The sequence below is a fragment of the Cornus florida genome, unplaced genomic scaffold (genome assembly GCF_030987335.1).
Source record: "Cornus florida cultivar Cherokee Brave unplaced genomic scaffold, ASM3098733v1 CherokeeBrave_3.0.0_Hap2_Chr09, whole genome shotgun sequence".
Lineage (NCBI taxonomy): Eukaryota > Viridiplantae > Streptophyta > Magnoliopsida > Cornales > Cornaceae > Cornus > Cornus florida.
The window spans coordinates 15039647-15059402 of record NW_026775579.1 but is presented as its reverse complement, the minus strand read 5'-3'; the positions used below and the strand labels follow the sequence as shown (position 1 = coordinate 15059402).

At 39.2% G+C, this 19756-nt stretch overlaps 1 protein-coding gene across 3 annotated transcripts in view; it reads left to right on the top strand.

The window, feature by feature from the left end:
- The window catches only part of LOC132273549 (uncharacterized), a 43309-nt gene that overhangs the window by 21428 nt on the left and 2125 nt on the right, over positions 1–19756 (top strand). For 2 of the 3 annotated variants that reach the window (XM_059774511.1, XM_059774510.1), the window contains 5 exons: positions 13214–13311; positions 14792–14865; positions 15565–15652; positions 15766–15923; positions 16186–16228. In XM_059774511.1, coding sequence (XP_059630494.1) covers positions 13214–13311; positions 14792–14865; positions 15565–15652; positions 15766–15923; positions 16186–16228 — 461 coding nt within the window. The remainder of the gene's footprint in view (positions 1–13213; positions 13312–14791; positions 14866–15564; positions 15653–15765; positions 15924–16185; positions 16229–19756) is intronic. The other variant, XR_009470139.1, reaches the window with a different exon arrangement.

Below are 19756 nucleotides of genomic sequence, written 5' to 3'. Positions count from 1 at the left end.
CGATGGAGGGAGAGAAAGGGAGATGAAAAAGATCTCTAGAAGGGGGAGTAGAAGGAAAAAGAATCATCCTTCCTGGAGAGGGGAGAGGGAGCTGAGAAATCTTTGTTCAGACGTGAACTATGAAAGGAAGATTTGAGAGGAGGGGGGGGGGGGGGGGGGGGGGGGGGGGGCGGGGAAGGAAAGGGGCAGTGCTAAGGGAGGGGTAAAGGAGAGGTGGGTGTTAATGTTCCCTCATGAAGCTACGAATTTTATCTTGGAATGTTCGTGGTCTCAATGACCCAGGCAAGAGGAAGGTGGTGAAGTTAGTAGTGAGAAAATGGGGGGTTCATTTGGTGTACCTTCAAGAAACGAAGATTGATGCAATGGCCGATAGAGTGGTTAAGAGCCTTTGGGGAAGTAGGTTCGTTGAGTGGGAGGTTCTGGATTCTTTAGGGGCCTCTGGAGTCATTCTTCTCATGTGGGATAGGAGATGGATGGCAATGGTGGATGTTTGGAGGGGGTGTTTCTCGCTTTCTTGTGCTTTTGTGATGGAGGAGGATGGCTTCTCTTGGGCTTTTTCTGACGTGTATGGACTGGGGGATGATTGTGAGAGGCTTGCGCTGTAGGAAGAGCTTAGTGTGGTGAAGGGGTTGTGGTCTCTTCCATGGTGTGTGGCCGAGGATTTCAATGTGGTTAGGTCCCCGTCAAAGAGATCTATAGGTGGTCAATGGACTTCGGCTATGATGCAATTTTTGGAGTTTATTAATGGAAATCAGTTATTGACCTTCCATTAGAGGGAGCTACTTTTACAAGGTTTAGTGATAGGGAGGTGACTACTCTTCCCCACCTGGATAGATTCTTGATTTCTGGGGAGTGGGAGGAGAAGTTTCCGGACGCAGTTCAGGCCATTTTTGCTAGGGTGACGTTGGACCACATTCCTTTGGTTTTGGATTGTGGAGGATTGAGACCTCGTACTCCATTTAGATTTGAGAACATGTGGCTTAGAGCGATTGATTTTCAGGGGAAAGTGCGGTCTTGGTGGGAGGAGGACATAGTGGTGGGAACGTCAAGTTTTATTTTGTTAGGAAAGCTTTGACTCCTTAAGAACAAACTCAAAAGATGAAATAAGGAGGTGTTCGGTAATCTAGAGTGGAGGAAGAATAGGGCCCTCGCTGACATTGCTGAGATTGATAGATTGGAAGGGGTGGGTGGTATTGTTTAGTTTCAATGTGATAGGAGAGCAACTTGTTAGGTAGAGATTGGTAAGATTGTGGTTATGGAAGAAATTTCGTGGCGACAGAAATCTCGGGCTTTGTGGCTCAAAGAGTGAGATCGTAATACAAAGGTTTTTTATAGAACTGCTAATGGCCATAGGAGGGGCAATCATATTGTGCGGATTTGTGTGGACGGAACGGTGTTGAGTACGGAGAAGGAGGTGCGTAGGGGGATCGTTTCTTACTACTAGAGGCTATACTCTGAGCCTTTACGTTGGAGGCCATAGCTCGATGGCCTTCATTTTGACTCTATATTAGCTGCGGATAGGGGTGGGTTAGAGAGTCCTTTTACAGAGGAGGAGGTTTTGAAGGCTTTGAAGAGTTGTAATGGTGGCAAATCTCCAGGTCCGGATCATTTCACAATGACGTTTTTATTGGAGAGCTGGGAGGTGGTTAGACAGGAGGTTATGGGCACTTTTCATGAGTTCCATTCCAATGAGAGGTTCGAAAAGTCGCTGGATGCATCTTTTATTGCTTTAATTCCTAAGAAGGGTGGTGCTTTTGATGTTAAGGATTTTAGACTAATAAGTTTGATAGGGTGTATCAATAAGCTTGTCGTTAAAGTCCTTGCGTTAGGATTAAGGGAGGTTGTGGACAGAGTCATCTTCGAGTCTCAAAATGTGTTCATTGCGCAGACATATCCTAGATTCCGCCTTCATTGCCAATGAATGTGTGGATTATAGGCTCAGTAGCAGTGTTCATGGAGTTCTGTGTAAGATTGATATTGCGAAAGCCTATGATCATGTTTACTGGAATTTTTTGTTTTATTTGTTAGAGAGGATGGGTTTCGGAGAGAGATAGAGGAGATGGATCGACGCTTGCGTTTCCTCTGTCAGATTTTCTGTGTTGGTGAACGGGTCTCCATTCGGTTTTTTTGGCAGTTCTTGTGGTTTGAGGCAAGGGGACTCACTATCCCCATTCTTATTCATTATTGTTATGGAGGCTCTTAGTAGGTTGATGAGAAGGGCTGTGGATTTTGGATTTATCAGGGGCTTTAGGATTAGTCTAGATTCAGTTCAGCAGATGGAGATCTCTTACATGCTTTTTGCAGATGACACTTTGGTTTTCTATGAGGCAGATGTGTCCTAACTTAGATATTTGAGATGTGTCCTAGTATGCTTTCAGGCAGTTTCAGGTTTGAAAGTCATCGTGGGCAAGAGTGTGCTTGTTCTTGTGGGAGAGTTTCAGGAGGTGGCTTTTCTTGCAGCGGTTTTAGGGTGTGGGACGAGCTCCTCCCCTATTTCTTACTTGGCCTTGCCGTTGGGTGATTTGTCAAGGAGGGTGGGAGGTTGGGACCTGGTGATAGAGCGTTTCGAGGAAAGGTCGGCTTGGTGGAAAAAACAATATCTTTCGAAGGGAGGGAAAGTTACTTTGGTGAAGAGTACTTTGTCCAGTCTTCTAACTTATTTTCTGTCGCTTTTCTAGATCCCCTCCTCTAATGTTGGAAGATTTGAGATGTTTCAACGGAACTTCCTCTCGGCGGAGGGGGGATGAGTTTATATTTCATCTTGTTCGTGGGAGAAGGTCTGCAGGCGCTTTAAGTTGGGCAATCTTGGGATTAGGAGATTCGCCCCTTTCAACAGAGCGCTCCTAAGCAAGTGGTTATGGAGATTCGGCCGCGAAAGACATAGGTTATGGAGGAAGGTTGTTTCATGTTGTTTTGGGGAGGAGAGAGGGGGATGGTCTTCTAGGCCAGTCAGATCTGCTGTCGGCGAGGGGGTGTGGAAATCCATTGGGAAGGGATGGGATGAGTTCTCTAAGCATATTAGATTCAGAGTTCGGGAAGGAAGGGATGTCCGGTTTTGGGGGGATACTTGGTGCGAGGATCGCCCATTGTCTTGTTTGTTCCTAAGGTTGTTTAGGATTGATGTTGATAGACATGCTTTTGTAGCTGACTGTTATTGACTCGATAGCGATAGGTTGCCTTAAGATGTGCGGTTCTGGCAATCCTTTCTGGATTGGGAGTTGGATGACGTCACTGGCTTGCTGGACCTTTTGTATAGGCATGAGGTGGATGGTATTGGTTCGGATTCCTTAACTTGAGTGCCCTTTTCGCAGGGGACTTTTCAGGTCCGTTTTTTGGCATTCGAAGGCTCCTCTTAGGGTGGCCTTTTTTGTTTGGACTGCAGCTTGGGGCATGATCTTGACCTTGGACAATATGAGAAAAAGAAGACAAATCATAGTCAACCGGTGTTGTCTATGTAAGAATGATGGAGAGTCTTTGGATCACCTTCTTTTGCATTGTCCTGTGGCTCATGACTGCTGGAGTCTTATTTTGGGTCTATTTGGCGTCCAATGGGTTATGCCCTGGACTTTAAGGGTACGTTTGGAAGGATAAAGGGTGGGGGCTCATGCTCGTGACTATTGGAGGGTGACCCCCCTTTGTGTTTGGTGGAGTCTTTGGAAAGAGCGAAATAGAAGATTTTTGATGGGAGGAATTCTCCATTGGGGTGTTGAAGTTTTCTATTATTTGTTCTCTTTTTAGTTGGGTTATGGGGAGAAATTGTATATCTTTAGAAGAAATTGTAGGACTCCCTTTTTTTATTTCGGTTTTTGTACAGCTCTTGGGACGCAATCCCCTTTTGAACGCTTTCTAACACAACTTTACTTATAAAAAAAAAATATATTTATTTAAACCATAACAACTTATTACGTACCTATTCAGGGACTTCATTGAATGAGTTTCAAAACAACATTGATTAAAAAATGCAAAGAAAGAACACAAACCAAAATACATCAATCGCAAGGGTTGATGCTAATGATTGAATCGAACCAAGAATAGGTCTTGAGACTTCAATGAAGAAGCATTGATGGGTTTGAGTAACCAGCTATCACTATGCTAGACTAAACTTAACTTAGGCTAGGCTAGGCCAGGTTAACAAAGCTATGCTAAGAGTTACACTAGTTTGGAGTAGATATATGGTAGTGTGTTGTGTTTGGCCAGGGACCCAAGAGGTCTGAATTTATGGAGATTTCAGTCACTTGGCTCCAAGAGAAAGAGCTGTGGACCATGGCAGAGTTTGATACGTCTGCCAATCTGATGATATGTCCCACCTAAATAAATACTTTCGATGATTAACAAGATATTGGGCATTTGTAAATATAACATGTCTTTCCAAGTCCAATACCAATTACCCATGTTGACCCATCTTCTTTTGTAAAATTAAACCTATTTCATCAAGTGAGTTTTATCCAACACGGTGGCTCACATGAAGCTTGATTTCTTTTGATTTTAAGAACCTACAAGGGTGCACAAAAATGGTGTTAACAGGTATCAGAGCCAAAGGCCTTGAGTTCAAACCTCACTGTCACCCTGGAAAGAAAAAAATTTGAAAACACATGTCAGACCAAAAAGAAGGCTATACGTGAGGGGGCGTTTAGAGTAGAATTGCAGACGGTTGTTAATTGTTGTCACGCTTATTTGTTATTACTTGTATAATGTTGGGGCTTATGTGTAATTTCTGAAACTTGTTATTATAAATAGAATGTGGTGGAAGATGAAAGATTTTTTCATTCTTTCTCTCTTTCCCCATCTCTCTCTCTCTCTCTCTCTCTTTCTCTCATTCGCTTTCTTCTCTTTTTCTTCTTTATCACTTACTCTTGATTTGATTATATCTTAAAGTCAACATGGTATCAGAGCATGGTTTTTAAAGATCTAGGTGTGCAGTTGAAGCCCTAGGGCAAGTTTGTGTAAACCCTAGTGGGTGAAGAGATTCCAAGATGGGATTTGTTTGCAAGGAAGTAGTGGCTGGGGGTCGCAGGGTGCAACGCGCCCCTGCCCGGGTTGATTGGTTTTTTTGGACCTGTTTTTATCCATTACAGCCTCGATTGGTGGGTTTTTTTTTTTTTTTTTTTTTTTGTGTTCACAAGGTTCTGCAACAACTCTTTCTTTGTCGTTTGCGATTCTCGTATGGTCTACTTTGTTGCTTTCTAGGGTTTGTGTGGTCACTTTTTTATGCATCTCAGGAGACGGTAATCTTTCCAGTTGAAGTTTGTGTGTTAGAGAGGTGGTTCTTTAAGTATTTTGTTGCTGCCTTTGTTTCCGAGGAATGTATATCTAGAAACTGTTTGATAAAATGTCTGGCTCAGAGGTGACTTCAAAAGAAGTTGGGTCTTCTTCTAGTCTGACTCCAGCATTGGGAGGTAGTAGTGATCACCATCCAAGCATTTGTATTACGACTGTTAGGCTGGATGAGACAAACTATATGGAGTGGGCTCAATCTGCTCGTATGCATATCTCTGGTCGTAGGATGATCGACCATATCGAAGGGACTGTCACGTATCCCTCCAAGAGTGATCCTGAATTCAAAGAGTCGAGTGCAAATAATGCACTGGTTATGACGTGGTTGTTGCAGTCAATGTGGTCACAGATTAGCAAGGGGTTTCTGTTTGTGAAGATAGTTAAAGAGCTATGGACGGCTATGGAAGAGATGTATTCCTCGATGGGTAATTTTGCAAAACTGTATGAACTCCAACAACAGATTTCAAGATTCAAGCAGGAGACCAAACTCTTGCTACATATTACCACACTCTACGTGGTAAATGGGAAGAGTTAGATCACTACCAAGACTACATACCTGTGTGTGCAACTAATGTTAAAGCATTTCATGCTATAATAGAAAGGAATCGAATCTATGAGTTCTTGGGTAGTCTGCATCTGAGATACGAGCATGACAGGGTACAAGTGTTAGGCAGGTATCCATCCCATACTTCTGTTAGAGATGTGTTTTCGTATATCCAGGCTGAGGAGAGTAAAATGAAGGCTATGTCTGCACCTGTATACACTAAGCCTGAGTTAGAAGTATCATTGTCTGAGAGGTCTGCTCTTGCCACACAACAATGGAACAAGCCCAATCCTCCAAAAGGAGGGAAGCAGGATGACGAGCAAGTTGAGGTGTGATCACTGTGGGCGTACATTGTCGCCCTACTCCAGCTCCTGCTCTTGCAAGTGCTAGGCTAAGGACTGGTCCATTTAGGGGGTTATTCACGACACATATTGCAGAGCGTGAGACTGCTTCTACTGGTCGTGCCTCTTTAGGGCCACCGAGTTCTTTGTCCGGGGCTGAACTTAATGCTCTCCGACATCTACTAGCACAACATTCCTTCATTTCCTCCTCTAACTTCGCTCAGACAAGTAGCTCTCATTTGGCACATTAGGTTTCCACATTATTTGGTGGGCCACCCTGGATCATTGATTCAGGAGCCATTGATCACATGACTGGTATGGCATTTGATTTTTCTTCGTACAATTTATATTTTGGTAAGGATAAGGTTAGACTGACTGATGGCACCTTCACCTCCGTTGCGGGGAAGGGCACTGTTTCTGCCTCTCCTAATCTTACCTTAACTTCTGTTCGTCATGTCCCAAAGTTTACCAATAACCTCCTTTCTGTCAGTTACATTACAAAAGGCTTGAATTGTAGTGTAACCTTTTTTCCATCTCACTGTGCGTTTTAGGACTTGGACACGGGGAAGACGATTAGAAGTGGACGTGAGGACAATGGCTTGTATTTACTGAACGCGAGGCCAACTTCTTATTATGTTGCAAATCAATCTAGTGTTAGGAATAGTAATGTCAATAAAGATCTGTTAATGCGATGACATAATAGACTAGGTCATTTACCTCTTCCTGTTTTGAAGCATGTGCTTCCTAGTTTGCTTCTGTTGAATCTTTTGAGTTAAATTGTGAAATAGGCGTTCTTGCCGAACAATGTTGTGCTTCGTGTGACGGCCCAAGTTTTTCAACCCGGTGCGTCAGTGATGACCCGAAAGTTAGCCCGGTAGCGGGTCCAAAATGCGGAAGCAAAAGATAAAACCATAGTTCTTTGAGATATAAATCATCTCTAAGGCACCAATGTGACATTCCATGATGTCACGGAACCTAAGGAGAGCGAAAGAGGAAACTAGAGTTAAAACGGGCTAAATCCGTCAATTAAGGGCAAAATGGTTAATTTTACAAATAAAAGGAGAAAATTGACTTTAAACAAGTCAAACAAGGTGAATACAACCTAATCTAATCATTTCACAACATTCCAAGGGGTTCCAAGAACATTGGACAAGAATCCCACAAAAACGCCCTTCCTCGGTTTAAGCAAAAACTGACCCTACCTTACTAAAACATGAATAACTCTTACTGTGATTGGAATCTGAGAATGGCATAGGTACCATTAGAAAGCTGACTCAAAATCCTTGAGTTTAGGCTCAAGAATCACCCCATTTGGATTAGAAATGAAGGAGTTATGACCTTTTGAAGTTAAAACTTCATTGCTGAAACATAACCTGGAAGGTAGGTGCATGAGGGCTATTTCGGTCGACCGAACCTCACAGAAACTTTGCTGAAATTGTGTTTTTAAGGAGAGGTTGGTTTGGTAGACCGACTTGGGCCATCGGTCGACCGAAATGGTCCTGAACAGTGAAAAAGCCAACTGTAATTGATGATTTACTGTACAATGAAGCTTCCAAAAGCCATCGGTCGACCGAAACACCCCGAAAACCTACTGTAAGACCTGCTATATGCCCAATATGTTAAGGTTTAACCCATGCTTCAAATCCTTTCATGAATTGGTTCAAAAATGAAAGTTTAAAACTGAGTTTCAATGTGATTTGAGTATGTGAGCATGTCAACAACCTTTAAATGAATAAATGAATGTATTATAACAACTCATAGTCCTATACATGTCAATTACGAAGATTTCACATGTCAAATCCCCAAAGTTGGTCATGATGCATGTTTGTAGCAAAATTTAGTACCAAATGAACACAAGTGCTAAAGTACACATGCTTGGCCCTTAGCCTCATTACATACATACTTATAATGTCAAAAGTAGGTACTTGTGTATCATTACATATCAAGATAGCTACATTAGCTTTTAAAATACCATACACCCATGGTATACAAAATATGACGCCAAAAGTAAAGCATGCTAAACACTTGCATGTTAATATACAAAAATGCTTCAAATTTCTCATAAGCTTCTAAGGATGATGTGCATCCAAGAACATAGTCTCCTTACCTGTAAAACAACCCAAACCACTAGGGTGAGTAATCAAGTTATTCGTAGGAAGAAGCATATGCGTATATCCTAAAGTTTCAATATCATTGCAAGATCAATATAGACGAATACAAGGGAGCATTCCACTTAACGTCTATGTTCAAGGTGTTCTAAGGGATCATCTTAAGCTAACTTAAACATTTCTTAGCAACACAATACCAATATAGATGTACTTAACAACACCAAATCGCATGAAACAAAAATTACAAGTTACAATTTAAACATTGATTGTCAACTTGGAATTGAATGCAAAATCAAAAGTGGAATCCTTGGACATCTAAGCTCGGAATTCTGCCGAGACCTCAATGGTTATTCCGGGCATTAACCCGTTGGGAAGACCACCCTAGTGTGCACTATCTTAATTGGGGAGAACTCATACCTCCCGTATTAGAGCCAAACTCTAGCCATGTCACTTGTAACAATGTCCTAAGAGAATCCAAAATATATCAAGTTCAAAACTCATACATAATATTAAGGTATATATATCACCTTCCATGCACAAGTATTTTGAAACCACACAAATCATGTCTTAGGTTTCCAAGTCTAGAATGGCATAATAAATGACAAGTTCTTAATATGATACAATGTGCAATATAATACCACTAACTTATCCATTTAAATCATGCCTCAACAATAACCTTCATATAGTAGATTACAACATTATAGTGTTAAGCTTATAAAATAATTACAATTACCAATAGTAATCAACTAGAATGTAGAGTTATCATCACAATAGTATAGTAATTCAAATTAATAAGAGTTTTATACGACATTAGTAATCCTACACAAGATACATACACAACATACGTGCTTAAAATCAATAAACCCCAAGTCAATCATAAGGATTTCCTATAGTATGCAGTACCACAATTCTAAAAGCATGTACACAATATATATTAAACCCCAAAGGATTATAAAACACTTAGATTATAAACATACTACCACCCCTACCTCAATAGAGAATTGAATCTCTATAATCCAAGCAACCAAGCTCAAAATGGAAAACAAGTTTAGGGTTAATGAAGAGGAGAGTGAGAGGAAACTTGTCTCCCAAGGTTGTAAGTCTAAGGTGAGTGGAAGGAGACCAAAATGAAGAAGAAAGCTATTAACCAAGCTTTTCTCCAATGGTGGCTAGGTTAGGGCTCTTGGAGAGCAAATGAAATGAAAAAGATAAAGTGTAAAATGGTGAGTGGAAGGTCTAGAAATCCTCCACTCACTATGTGTTCTTACACTACCTCTCTCACACACACAATGCAAGACTAAATGGTGAACCTAAACTTGTCACAAATTAATGGCTCATTCCTAGGCTTAATCTTAAACTTACACTTGTCAACCATCTAAGCCAACAAGTGCACCAATCCTAGGCCAACAAGTGGGTGAATCTCCACCCTTCAAATGTCAATAGATTATGTTTCCAAGTCACTCCACCCCATTGCCAACAAGTGGCACCAAGAGAATGTGACACTTGTCACATTTTCCAAAAATTGCAAAAAGGTCATTTTTCAAAATATCTTACAAATTAAATTGCAAAAAGGTACCTAAGACGAAAAATAATTATTTTACATAATTACACAAAAACCCCAAGAATAAAGATTAATTACAATAAAGTATGCATTCATACCCTTTTATGAAAAAATAAGCAACTAGAATGTATTTTCTACAAAAGTAAAAATACAAATGTCATGGAAATCAAATATCATGAATGCATGCAAAACCGGAATCAAATCCGAATACAACAAGTGAGGTTATGCAAGGAAAATGATAAACGGGAAAAAGACGAAATAGGGAAAAGACAAAATAGGAAAAAGACGAAAAAAAGAAAATCACCGAAAAAGGAAAAAGGAGGAAAAAGACCGGGTCATTACATTTCTTATCCTACTAGTATTAATAAAAGTACAGCTCCTTTGTAGCTTGTTCATTCTGCTGTGTGGGGTCCTGAATCTACTACTTTGTTACTTGGTTTTCGTTACTTTGTTGTGTTTGTTGATGACTTTGGGCAATATACTTGGCTTTATCTTATGAAAAGATGAAGTTTATTCCATTTTTAAAACCCTTCATAGGATGGTATATACTCAGTTTGGTTGTCCCCTCGAAATCCTTAGATCTGATAATGGAGGAGAGTTTATGTATGGTGGTCTTGCCTCAGTATTTGCTTATAACGGGATTGTCCATCAAACATCTTGTGTCGATACACCACAACAGAACGGTTTAGCTGAAAGAAAACACCGTCATATTATGGAGGTGGCCTGTTCTCTTCTAATTGGGATGGGAGTGCCTAAAAGTTTTGGGCTGATTCAACCTTAACAACTACATACCTTATCAATCGTATGCCTTCTAAGGTTCTTGACTATCAATCCTCCTTCTTTGTCTTACGCCATGACAGTACCTTGTTTATTGTCCCTCCGAAAGTGGTTGGTTGTGTTTGTTATGTTAACATTCATCATCACAAGGACAAAATGGACCTTAAGGCAATCCGATGTGTCTTCCTTGGATACTCCGCCACCCAGAAAGGGTATCGGTGTTATAACCCTACCACTCATCGTCACTTTGCCTTTATGGATGTTACATTCTGAGTTTGTTCCTTTTATTTTTTCTCCACTGCTCGGGATTCTCTACAGGGGGAGACTACTATATAGGTAGAGAATCCGTTGTCCATTAAGAGGGAATGCCCCTTTCTTTTACCTGTTCCCATTCAAGGGGAGCTTATTGAGGTGCCTATGTCTAGTCCTCCTAACACTAATGATTTGCAGTAGGGAAAGCAACTAATTGTCTACACTAGGAAGGCAAAACAAGTTGTTGACTCACCCATGACCAAGAAGTCTCCCTCGATCCAGGTAATTTCTTAGTTGACATTGATACTCTTGATTCTTTTCCCAATAACATTCCTGTTGATCTTGATGTCCCTATTGCCTATCGTAAGGGTGTTCGTAGTTGTCCATAACATCCCATATCTCAGTTTCTATCCTAGGATGCCTTATCTTCAACATATTGTGCTTCACTTCGTGTACCTCCTCTGTATCTGTTCCTTCTAGTGTTTTAGATGCTCTCAGTCAAACTCCATGGAAGAAAGCCATGCTTGAAGAAATGAAGGCCCTTGAGAAGAATGGTACTTAGGATATTGTTCCATTACCTAGGGGTAAGAAACCGGTAGGCTGTAAATGGGTCTACACAATAAAGTATCATGCAGACAGAACAATTGAGAGATATAAAGCTCGGTTAGTTGCAAAGGACTTCACTCAGACCTATGGAATTGATTATCTGGAAAAATTTGCTCCAGTTACCAAGATGAACTCTATACGTGTTCTTCTTTCTCTGGCAGCTAATTTGAATTGGCCCTTACATCAGCTGGATGTAAAGAATGCTTTCCTTCATGGTTACTTGGAGGAAGAGGTGTATATGACTATGCCACCAGGGTTTAAGCTTGCCAATGGTCAGGATTTAGTGTGCAAGCTAAATAAAGCCTTGTATGGGTTAAAACAGTCGCCACGTGCTTGGTTTGAGAGGTTCAACACTGATGTGAAAGGAGTAGGGTACACACAAAGTCAGGTAGATCATACTCTCTTCATCAAGAAGCACCAGGGCTGCACCACTGCTCTTGTTATATATGTTGATGATATTGTTATCACTGGAAATGATCTAGAAGAGATTCGTTAAATGAAGTCATTCTTGGGGACAGAGTTCGAGGTTAAAGACCTCGAATCATTGAGATACTTTCTTGGCATCGAGGTGTGCAGATCGAAGAAAGGGGTGTTGATTTCTCAATGGAAGTATGTTTTAGATTTGTTGGCTGAAACAGGCAGGCTTGGAGCTAGACCTATTGATATTCCCGAGCAGAACCATAGGCTTAATGATGTAGATGGAGACCCATTAGATGATGTGGGAAGATTTTAGCAATTGGTTGGGAGACTGATTTACTTATCTCTCGCGCGCCCGGATATTATCTACGCTGTTATTGTGATTAGTCAATTTATTGCACATTTGTTGGATGTAATCTTGTTTCATGGCGAAGCAAGAAACAGTCTGTGGTAGCTAGATCTAGTGCATGGGTTGAGTTAAGATCCATGGTACATGGAGTTTGTGAGTTGTTATGGCTACGTATGATGTTGGGTGAGTTGGGTTATCCTGTTCGTGAGTCAATGAAGTTGTATTGTGACAACAAGGCTACTATTAGCATTGCACACAATCCCGTTCAACATGACAGGACAAAGCACATTGAAGTCGATCGACACTTCATCAAGGAAAAGCTTCATCTTGGGCTGATTTGTACTCCATACATCAACACACATGATCAGGTTGCCGATGTTTTGACTAAGGGTGTGAGCAAGACTTGCTTGCAAAATATGTTAGTCAAGTTAGGTATGATAGATATCTTTGCACCAGCTTGAGGGGGAGTGTTGTCAGGGGCTTATTTGTTATTACTTATATAATGTTGGGGCTTATGTGTAATTTTTGAAACTTTTTATTATAAATAGAATGTGGTGGAAGGACGAAATTTTTTTCATTCTCTCTCTTTCCCCATCTCTCTCTCTCTCTCTCTCTCTTTTCTCTCACTCGCTTTTTTCTTCTTTATCACTTACTCTTGATTTGATCATATCTTAAACTTAAAGTCAAACATCAACAACATTTTTAATTTTACAAAGACACAGAAGCATGAAAATTAAACCCCTTTAGCTTACCTCTCTCTTCAGTAAAATGGTTAAACTTGATGTGTAATAAATTAGGCTTGAACAACATATTTTATCTTGTTCAAGATCAATTAACAATGTAACAGCTAAAATCATGTACCTTAGTAGTCTTCTAGCACAGACATGCCCAACATAATAAAATAAAGTAGGGTCTTTTGAGTAATGTTTGGATCTGGGTTTTCTCGAATGTGGAAGTGACATTAATGTGTTTTTCTGATTTCAGATGTTGATAGGCTTACTTTTTCAGTCCTGCCTCAGGATTATGGTGTTGGAGAGGGTGGTTGGTCAGGTCTTTCCTTCAGTCCAATTCAATGGTCCATGGTACATTGCTTCTTTTCCTTTGAACTGATTTACAAATTTTTGAAGGTATTTAATCTGGTTTGTAATCCCTATTTTAGAGGTCTGTATGTGTTTCAATGTTATCTGCTTCTCCTTTGAGGGAAATTATAGTGTATGATTATCAGGAATTGGGGAATTGCTTTCACTTACCATCATGTTAGGACTATTCTTGTATGGGAAGAATCAATACATATCTAAATGAAAACCTAAACAACTACCCACAATATTTGGAAACATGTTCAGTTTGTTGATTATTGAGTATCGTATTCGACATTATCAATATATAATCTTGGATCTTAAATATGAATCTAACTGGTCTCAATAATTGATACTTCACCACAAAGAAACTAGATCTATAACTCCAGCAACTTTATGATTATGATTCTCAGGAATTAACTGGAGCAGGGTAGTGAACTACTCTGAAGCAATTTTATTCATTTAATCAACATGCAATTTCATTAATATTGTCAATTCAAGCTAGTGTAAGATCAATTGTTATATTTTTTTTTTTTTTTTTTTAAACTCATATTTTTGGTCTAGTCAGAGATGGAGCCAAGAAGGGTTTAGTGAGGGCAGCTGCACCCACGGATTTTTTGTCTTTAATTTTCATTTTGTACATGTGTTTTCTTGTCATTCCAAAGCTTTCCCAAAGTATTTAGACATTGAGCACAAAGTATATTAAAAATCGACCAGTCCACTTGTAAATTTATAATTAAACCCTAAATCCATAACCCAAATACGAATAACTCTCACTTATAGTGAAGTATCAGGAGGAAAAAGACTCTATGGTATTCCTTTCAAAAGGAGGATCAGGGAAATCATATTAATTCTGGCTTGATCTAGATCTCATGGAAAGCATGAAAAAATGGATGATTTCATAGTTATTTTGATGGGAATGGTAATATGAGAAAACCTTGATATTTGCGGGCATCTTTTTCAATATATTTTAGCAAAGAAACAAAAGATGATTCTTCGTGAATTACACATCAAGCACAAATGTTTCCAAGCAGCATAAGTTCTGTTTGCGTACAGAGATTCGTGCATTGCGAACTATACTTGTTAATTTACCTTTTCTTACAATTGCAAGTTGTACTTCTGTTACTGCAAAAATATGGTACTTGTGGGGTGTGGGAAATTACAGATTGACCAACCCCATTGGGTTGGTCTAGTGGGTGAGAATTTGGGCTCTGGTGCCTCATGAAGCATTAGGTCTCAAGTTCGAGTTTGTGGGTAAACAATTTTCGTGGAAGGGAGTGTGTGAGTATCAACTAGCGAAAAAAATTACAGATTTACCACTCCATCTAAGCATATTTCAGAAGAAGGATAGCTCTCTTCCTTTTGATGTCTCAATACCGATCACTTTCGTATGAAGACACAATTTTTGGTTGTTGGTTGCCTGAAGTCTATCCCTTTAATCTCAGTCATAGCTTCCCTGTAGCACTGACTAAACCTTTTGTTTCAGGCAGCCATGGCACGCAGCTTTTGCAAAAGCATTGATGTATATGACCAAGACATTCATTTACGGACTCTACGTACGTAAGTGCTATGCGTAGTGCTGAATTACTTACATTGTTCCTTATGCTAAGGCCACTTCTTTTTTTTTTTTTTTTTAAAGTAATTTTTTTATGATGGCGTTCTCATTGTGAGCTCGCACCCTCATTGTTGGATCGAGAGGTTGACCCATCAGTCACTTGATCCAATGAATGAAAGCGTAAGCTTAGGATGTGACTTGCGAGAGCAGTCTCATCATAGTTTTTTTTTTTATTATTACTTTCGTAGGTGAGAGTACTCTTATTTGTTGGACTGAGAAGCTGACCTCATCAGTTCCTTGATCCAATGGATGAGGGCGGGAATCTGTGAGAGCACCCTCAGCACAATTTTTTTCTTCATAAAGATTTACACTTTGATGGAATGTTATGATGAAAGTTCTTAAATATTATCTTCAGATATCTATTTCATCACTTATCTGCTATGGATGTTATTAATGTCAATACTCTATTTGTTTTGTGCATTTGAGTCATTTGACCTCTTTTTTTTGTTTTATATTTCAATCATGATTTTTTTGGGTATAAATTCGAGCATTTTCAATAAAGTTTCTTGGTGTCTTACTATAATTCATAACATCTACCAATTTCAAAGCTTCTAGTTCTATTTAAAAAAGGTTTACTATTTTCATTGCATATATTTCAAAATTTCTTTTGGATATCTTTTGCTATTGATGTAGCTCTGTTTCAGGTTGTGGTACCCATCTTCATTAGGCTTTATACAGAGTTCATGCAATGGGAATGAAAGTTCTTTATTAGCTGTCACGGAAGGTTGCCAGGTATTACCTTTTCTGCTTTGTTGGTTTCAGGTTCATTTGTGTAAATAATGAGCTTCTTTCATTGTTTTCTTCCCAAATTTGTCGGTATTTTTTCATCTTATTGATTGATGCAGCTGACTTTATGGGACTTGAGAATGAAAGAAAATGGTGGTTGTGTGCATAGAATCTGTGGTTCTGTAGGGGATATCTTATATTCAGTCTGCAGTTCTTCAACTGGTAATGTTGCTGTTGGTGGAGCTGATCGTACTTTGACCATATATGATCCTCGCAGGTTGCTTGTCATTGGAGGCATTGCTTCATCAATTAATGAGTGTCTCTGACATATTTTATGGGTTTAGTGGTCCTGTTTAGTTGTCCTCTTATGTGAGCAAATAAATTGGGGGTGTATGGTATATTGTCTGCTTGTCAGTATGCTTCCATTTCCCCTTATGCTTCATTTAGTTTCCAATAAATAAAGGGAAAGAAATTGGATATAAATCTCACTTTACCTTGATTTGACTAAGAGCTGATATTTTTTTTGTGTCATAATGTAGATGGACAGCGATATCAAGATGGGTGCACTGCTCAAAATATGAGGTCAGTTAAAGGCATTCAACCTTCATTATTGGTTCGGAATTTCTATACTTGAAGGATAAATTTCTAAGGTTAATGTGGTTGACAGCATTTTTAGATGTTAGCGCTTTACAATCAAGAGCAAAATACTCTTAAAAATAGATTTTGTTATCTTGCTTGTGGAAGATAGTATTGTATGGAATGCTAATTGTCTAACTTATATTTGTCATACTTAATTTCATGATTTTTTCAAGATTTATTCCAACTCTTGTTTTCTATATTATTGTTTCATGCCAGTTCTCAACATTACAAATCTCTAAAGCAGATGGAAGGTATAAATAGGCTTTTGGATTCGCTCGTTTGAGTGACTATTTTGGCATTCGCTTCTTCGAGTGACTATTTGGTCTTATTGTAATTTTTCTTCATGTTAGTTTTGTTGTTTTGTAGAGGCAATTTTCTGCCTTAAGTGCTTAATGTTTGATGGTATCAAATTACAAGTTCGCTCCCTGGACTCTACCCCACCCAGTATTAAACTTTTGCACTCAACTTCTAGTTTGTCCGACCATATTGCCCACACTTTTTTCTTGTGCATAGCTTTCAGATTAAAAAACTATATAAATATTGACCTATTTGTTGCAAAAATGGGACAATGTGTCCATTAATCATGCTTTCATGGTTTAAACAAAAATGTATTTCTAATTTTGGACCATCTTATGTTTCCAATTTATTTAGCCACTGTGGAGTGAAAACCTATTCTTGGTATGCCTGGAAGTCTTCCAAGCTGATGGTCTGGAAATCATCTAAAATTTGATAATAATTGGTACCAGCAATATCCTAAATTGGATGCACCCTGTGGTACAACTGGTGGTCCTGCAGCACTGCATACGTACCTCTGTTAAGTCTTTAGGTTTCATGCTTGCGATTCTTTGTTAAACGAGTCTTAGATGCAAGTCTCCTACCTGTCCTTGAACAAATTATTTGGGCTGTAAACTGTTAATAAACAGAAAAGACTTCAAAAAGTAGACCAGAAAGCCTCTGTGCTCATGGTCATTGGGCTCGGTACCTTCTTGCCCATCACGGCAAACAGAAAGGAGCTGTGAGCAGCCTTGTTGCTCCCTTTTCTAATCAATATGGGTCTTATTACTTATCTTAGTATTGTTAAGTGTAGAAAGAAAAATAAAAGTTGAAGAGAAAAATCAAAACATGAAGAACACAAGGATATACGTGATTCAGCCACTAGGGCTTACATCCACGACACAAAGAGCCCAGAGAGCTACATCTCTTTCATTACACTCTCTTTTAATTTTGTTTTCAATAACCACCTCTATTTATGGTGAATTGGGGAAGACTTGTAGCTATAGTAAAGGAATTACACAGAAAGTCAAATACAACTATGGCAACAACTTGTTACCCATGTATAGTAACATCAATATTCTGCCAATGAGTGATTTAAGGGCTTAAATCACTCCTATAATAATTCTCCAACACCCCCCCTCAAGTTGAGTGTACAACTTGAAATTAAATATGAAGTTGTTGAGAGTCTGAGATGAGTTGATCCGGAGATACGAGACGAGTTGATCCGGAGATCTGAGACGAGACGAGTTGATCCGGAGATCCGAGACGAGTTAATCCGGAGATCCAAGACGATTTGAGTATATAGTAGGGTATGATAAACCTTCTTTGATACCATGTTGAAAGAAAAATAAAAGTTGAAGAGAAATCAAAACATGAAGAACACAAGGATATACGTGGTTCAGCCACTAGGGCTTACATCTATGACACAAAGAGCCCAGAGGGCTACATCTCTTTCATTACACTCTCTCTTAATTTTGTTTACAATAACCACCTCTATTTATAGGTGAATTGGGGAAGGCATGTTGCCATAATAAAGGAATTACACAAAAGTCAACTACAAATATGGCAACAACTTGTTACCCAAGTATAGTAACATAACATTCTGTAAATGAGTGGGCTTAAATCACTCCTATAATAATTCTCCACCAATAAGCTTGTGCAATGTGTGTGTGTGTGTGTATATATATACAAATAATATGCACTTAACTGACCATCAAGCCACAATCTGTGAAATAGGACACTTCACCTGTAAGCTTTATTGTTTTCATGGAGACTACTTTCTTTTTTGTTCAAAGAAGATGGATTTCAGTGTGAAGAGAAATGGCTCTTGTCAAACATTGATTTTACATTTTATCACATGATTTCAACTTCGAAAGAAGGATAGTATTAGGAATTAGTCCCCCTAAGATCTCACATAACAAATATACAATGGCAACAACGAAAAATAAGATGGAAGTAACACACACAAATAAGATTAAGGTTTATGTGGTTCAGCAAATTGCCTACCCCCACAGGAAAAGAATGGCTAACATTTAATTCAAGAGGATTACAATTAAATTTTTTTGATAAGTCAAGAGGATTACAAAGTTCAAGGGATTACCAAGAGGTGTTCCAACACATAGTCTTCTAAAAGGAATACTCTCACTCTTAGCCCTCACTGACTCTCTTTCTCAACTCAACTCTCTCACAATTTAACTCATGCACACCCAACTCAAAACATGAATCTCTATTTATAGAGCTCGGTGAGCAAAAATACAAATCCGTTTTGGGCAAGGAATGCAACTACTTGGGGCTCAAGTAGAATTAGTGCCGAACCATATATATGCCTTTGTTCTCCATATTTCTCTGTTCCCTTTTCCTATTTGCATTTCTTATTTTCGCATCCAAATTTGACATGGTATCAGTTCCAAGTTGTTCTTATAATCCCATCTTGAATTTGAGGGGGAGTATTGGAATTATTATCATGGAGCATATTCTCTATGTCTTCACTTTCCTTTCCCGACGTAGTTCTGGCTTTTCTCAGCGTTGTTCCGAACATTTCCCGGCTTAGTTCCGGCTTTTCCCGGCGTTGTTCTGGCCATTTCTCGGCTTAGTTCCGGCTTTTCCCGACTTAGTTCAAGCTTTTTTTCCCGGTGAGTTCTAGTTTATTTTTTCCGGCAAGATCTGGTCATTTTCCCTAGCAAGATCTGGTCAATTTCCTAGCTTTGTTCCGGACACCTTCTCATCATCTTTCAAGGCGTTTCTTTGACAAGTTGGGCATTCATGATATTCATGCTCCAACTTGAGGGGGAGTGTTGAAATATATAAATATTTCTATATAATCGTGGAACAAAATCCTCTACCAATCACGGTGATCCAGTCAATTTCCTTTCAACTATAAATATTTCTATATAACGGTGGAACAAAATCCTCCACCAATCACGGTGCCTCCTTTGACTATGGTACACCTTCCATATATTCTTATCTTTACATGCCTATATATAGGCTCTTTGTACTCGGGCAATATACAGATTTGAATAATAGAAATTTAGCCCTTAGTGGCTCTTTGTCCATGGATGTAGGCCTTAGTGCCGAACCATGTATATGCCTGTGTTCTCCATATTTCTCTCTTCCCTTTTCCTATTTGCATTTCTTATTTTCGCATCCAAATTTAACATGTTGCTCTCCATGTGCTCAAAAAATATTTGTAAGAGAGGG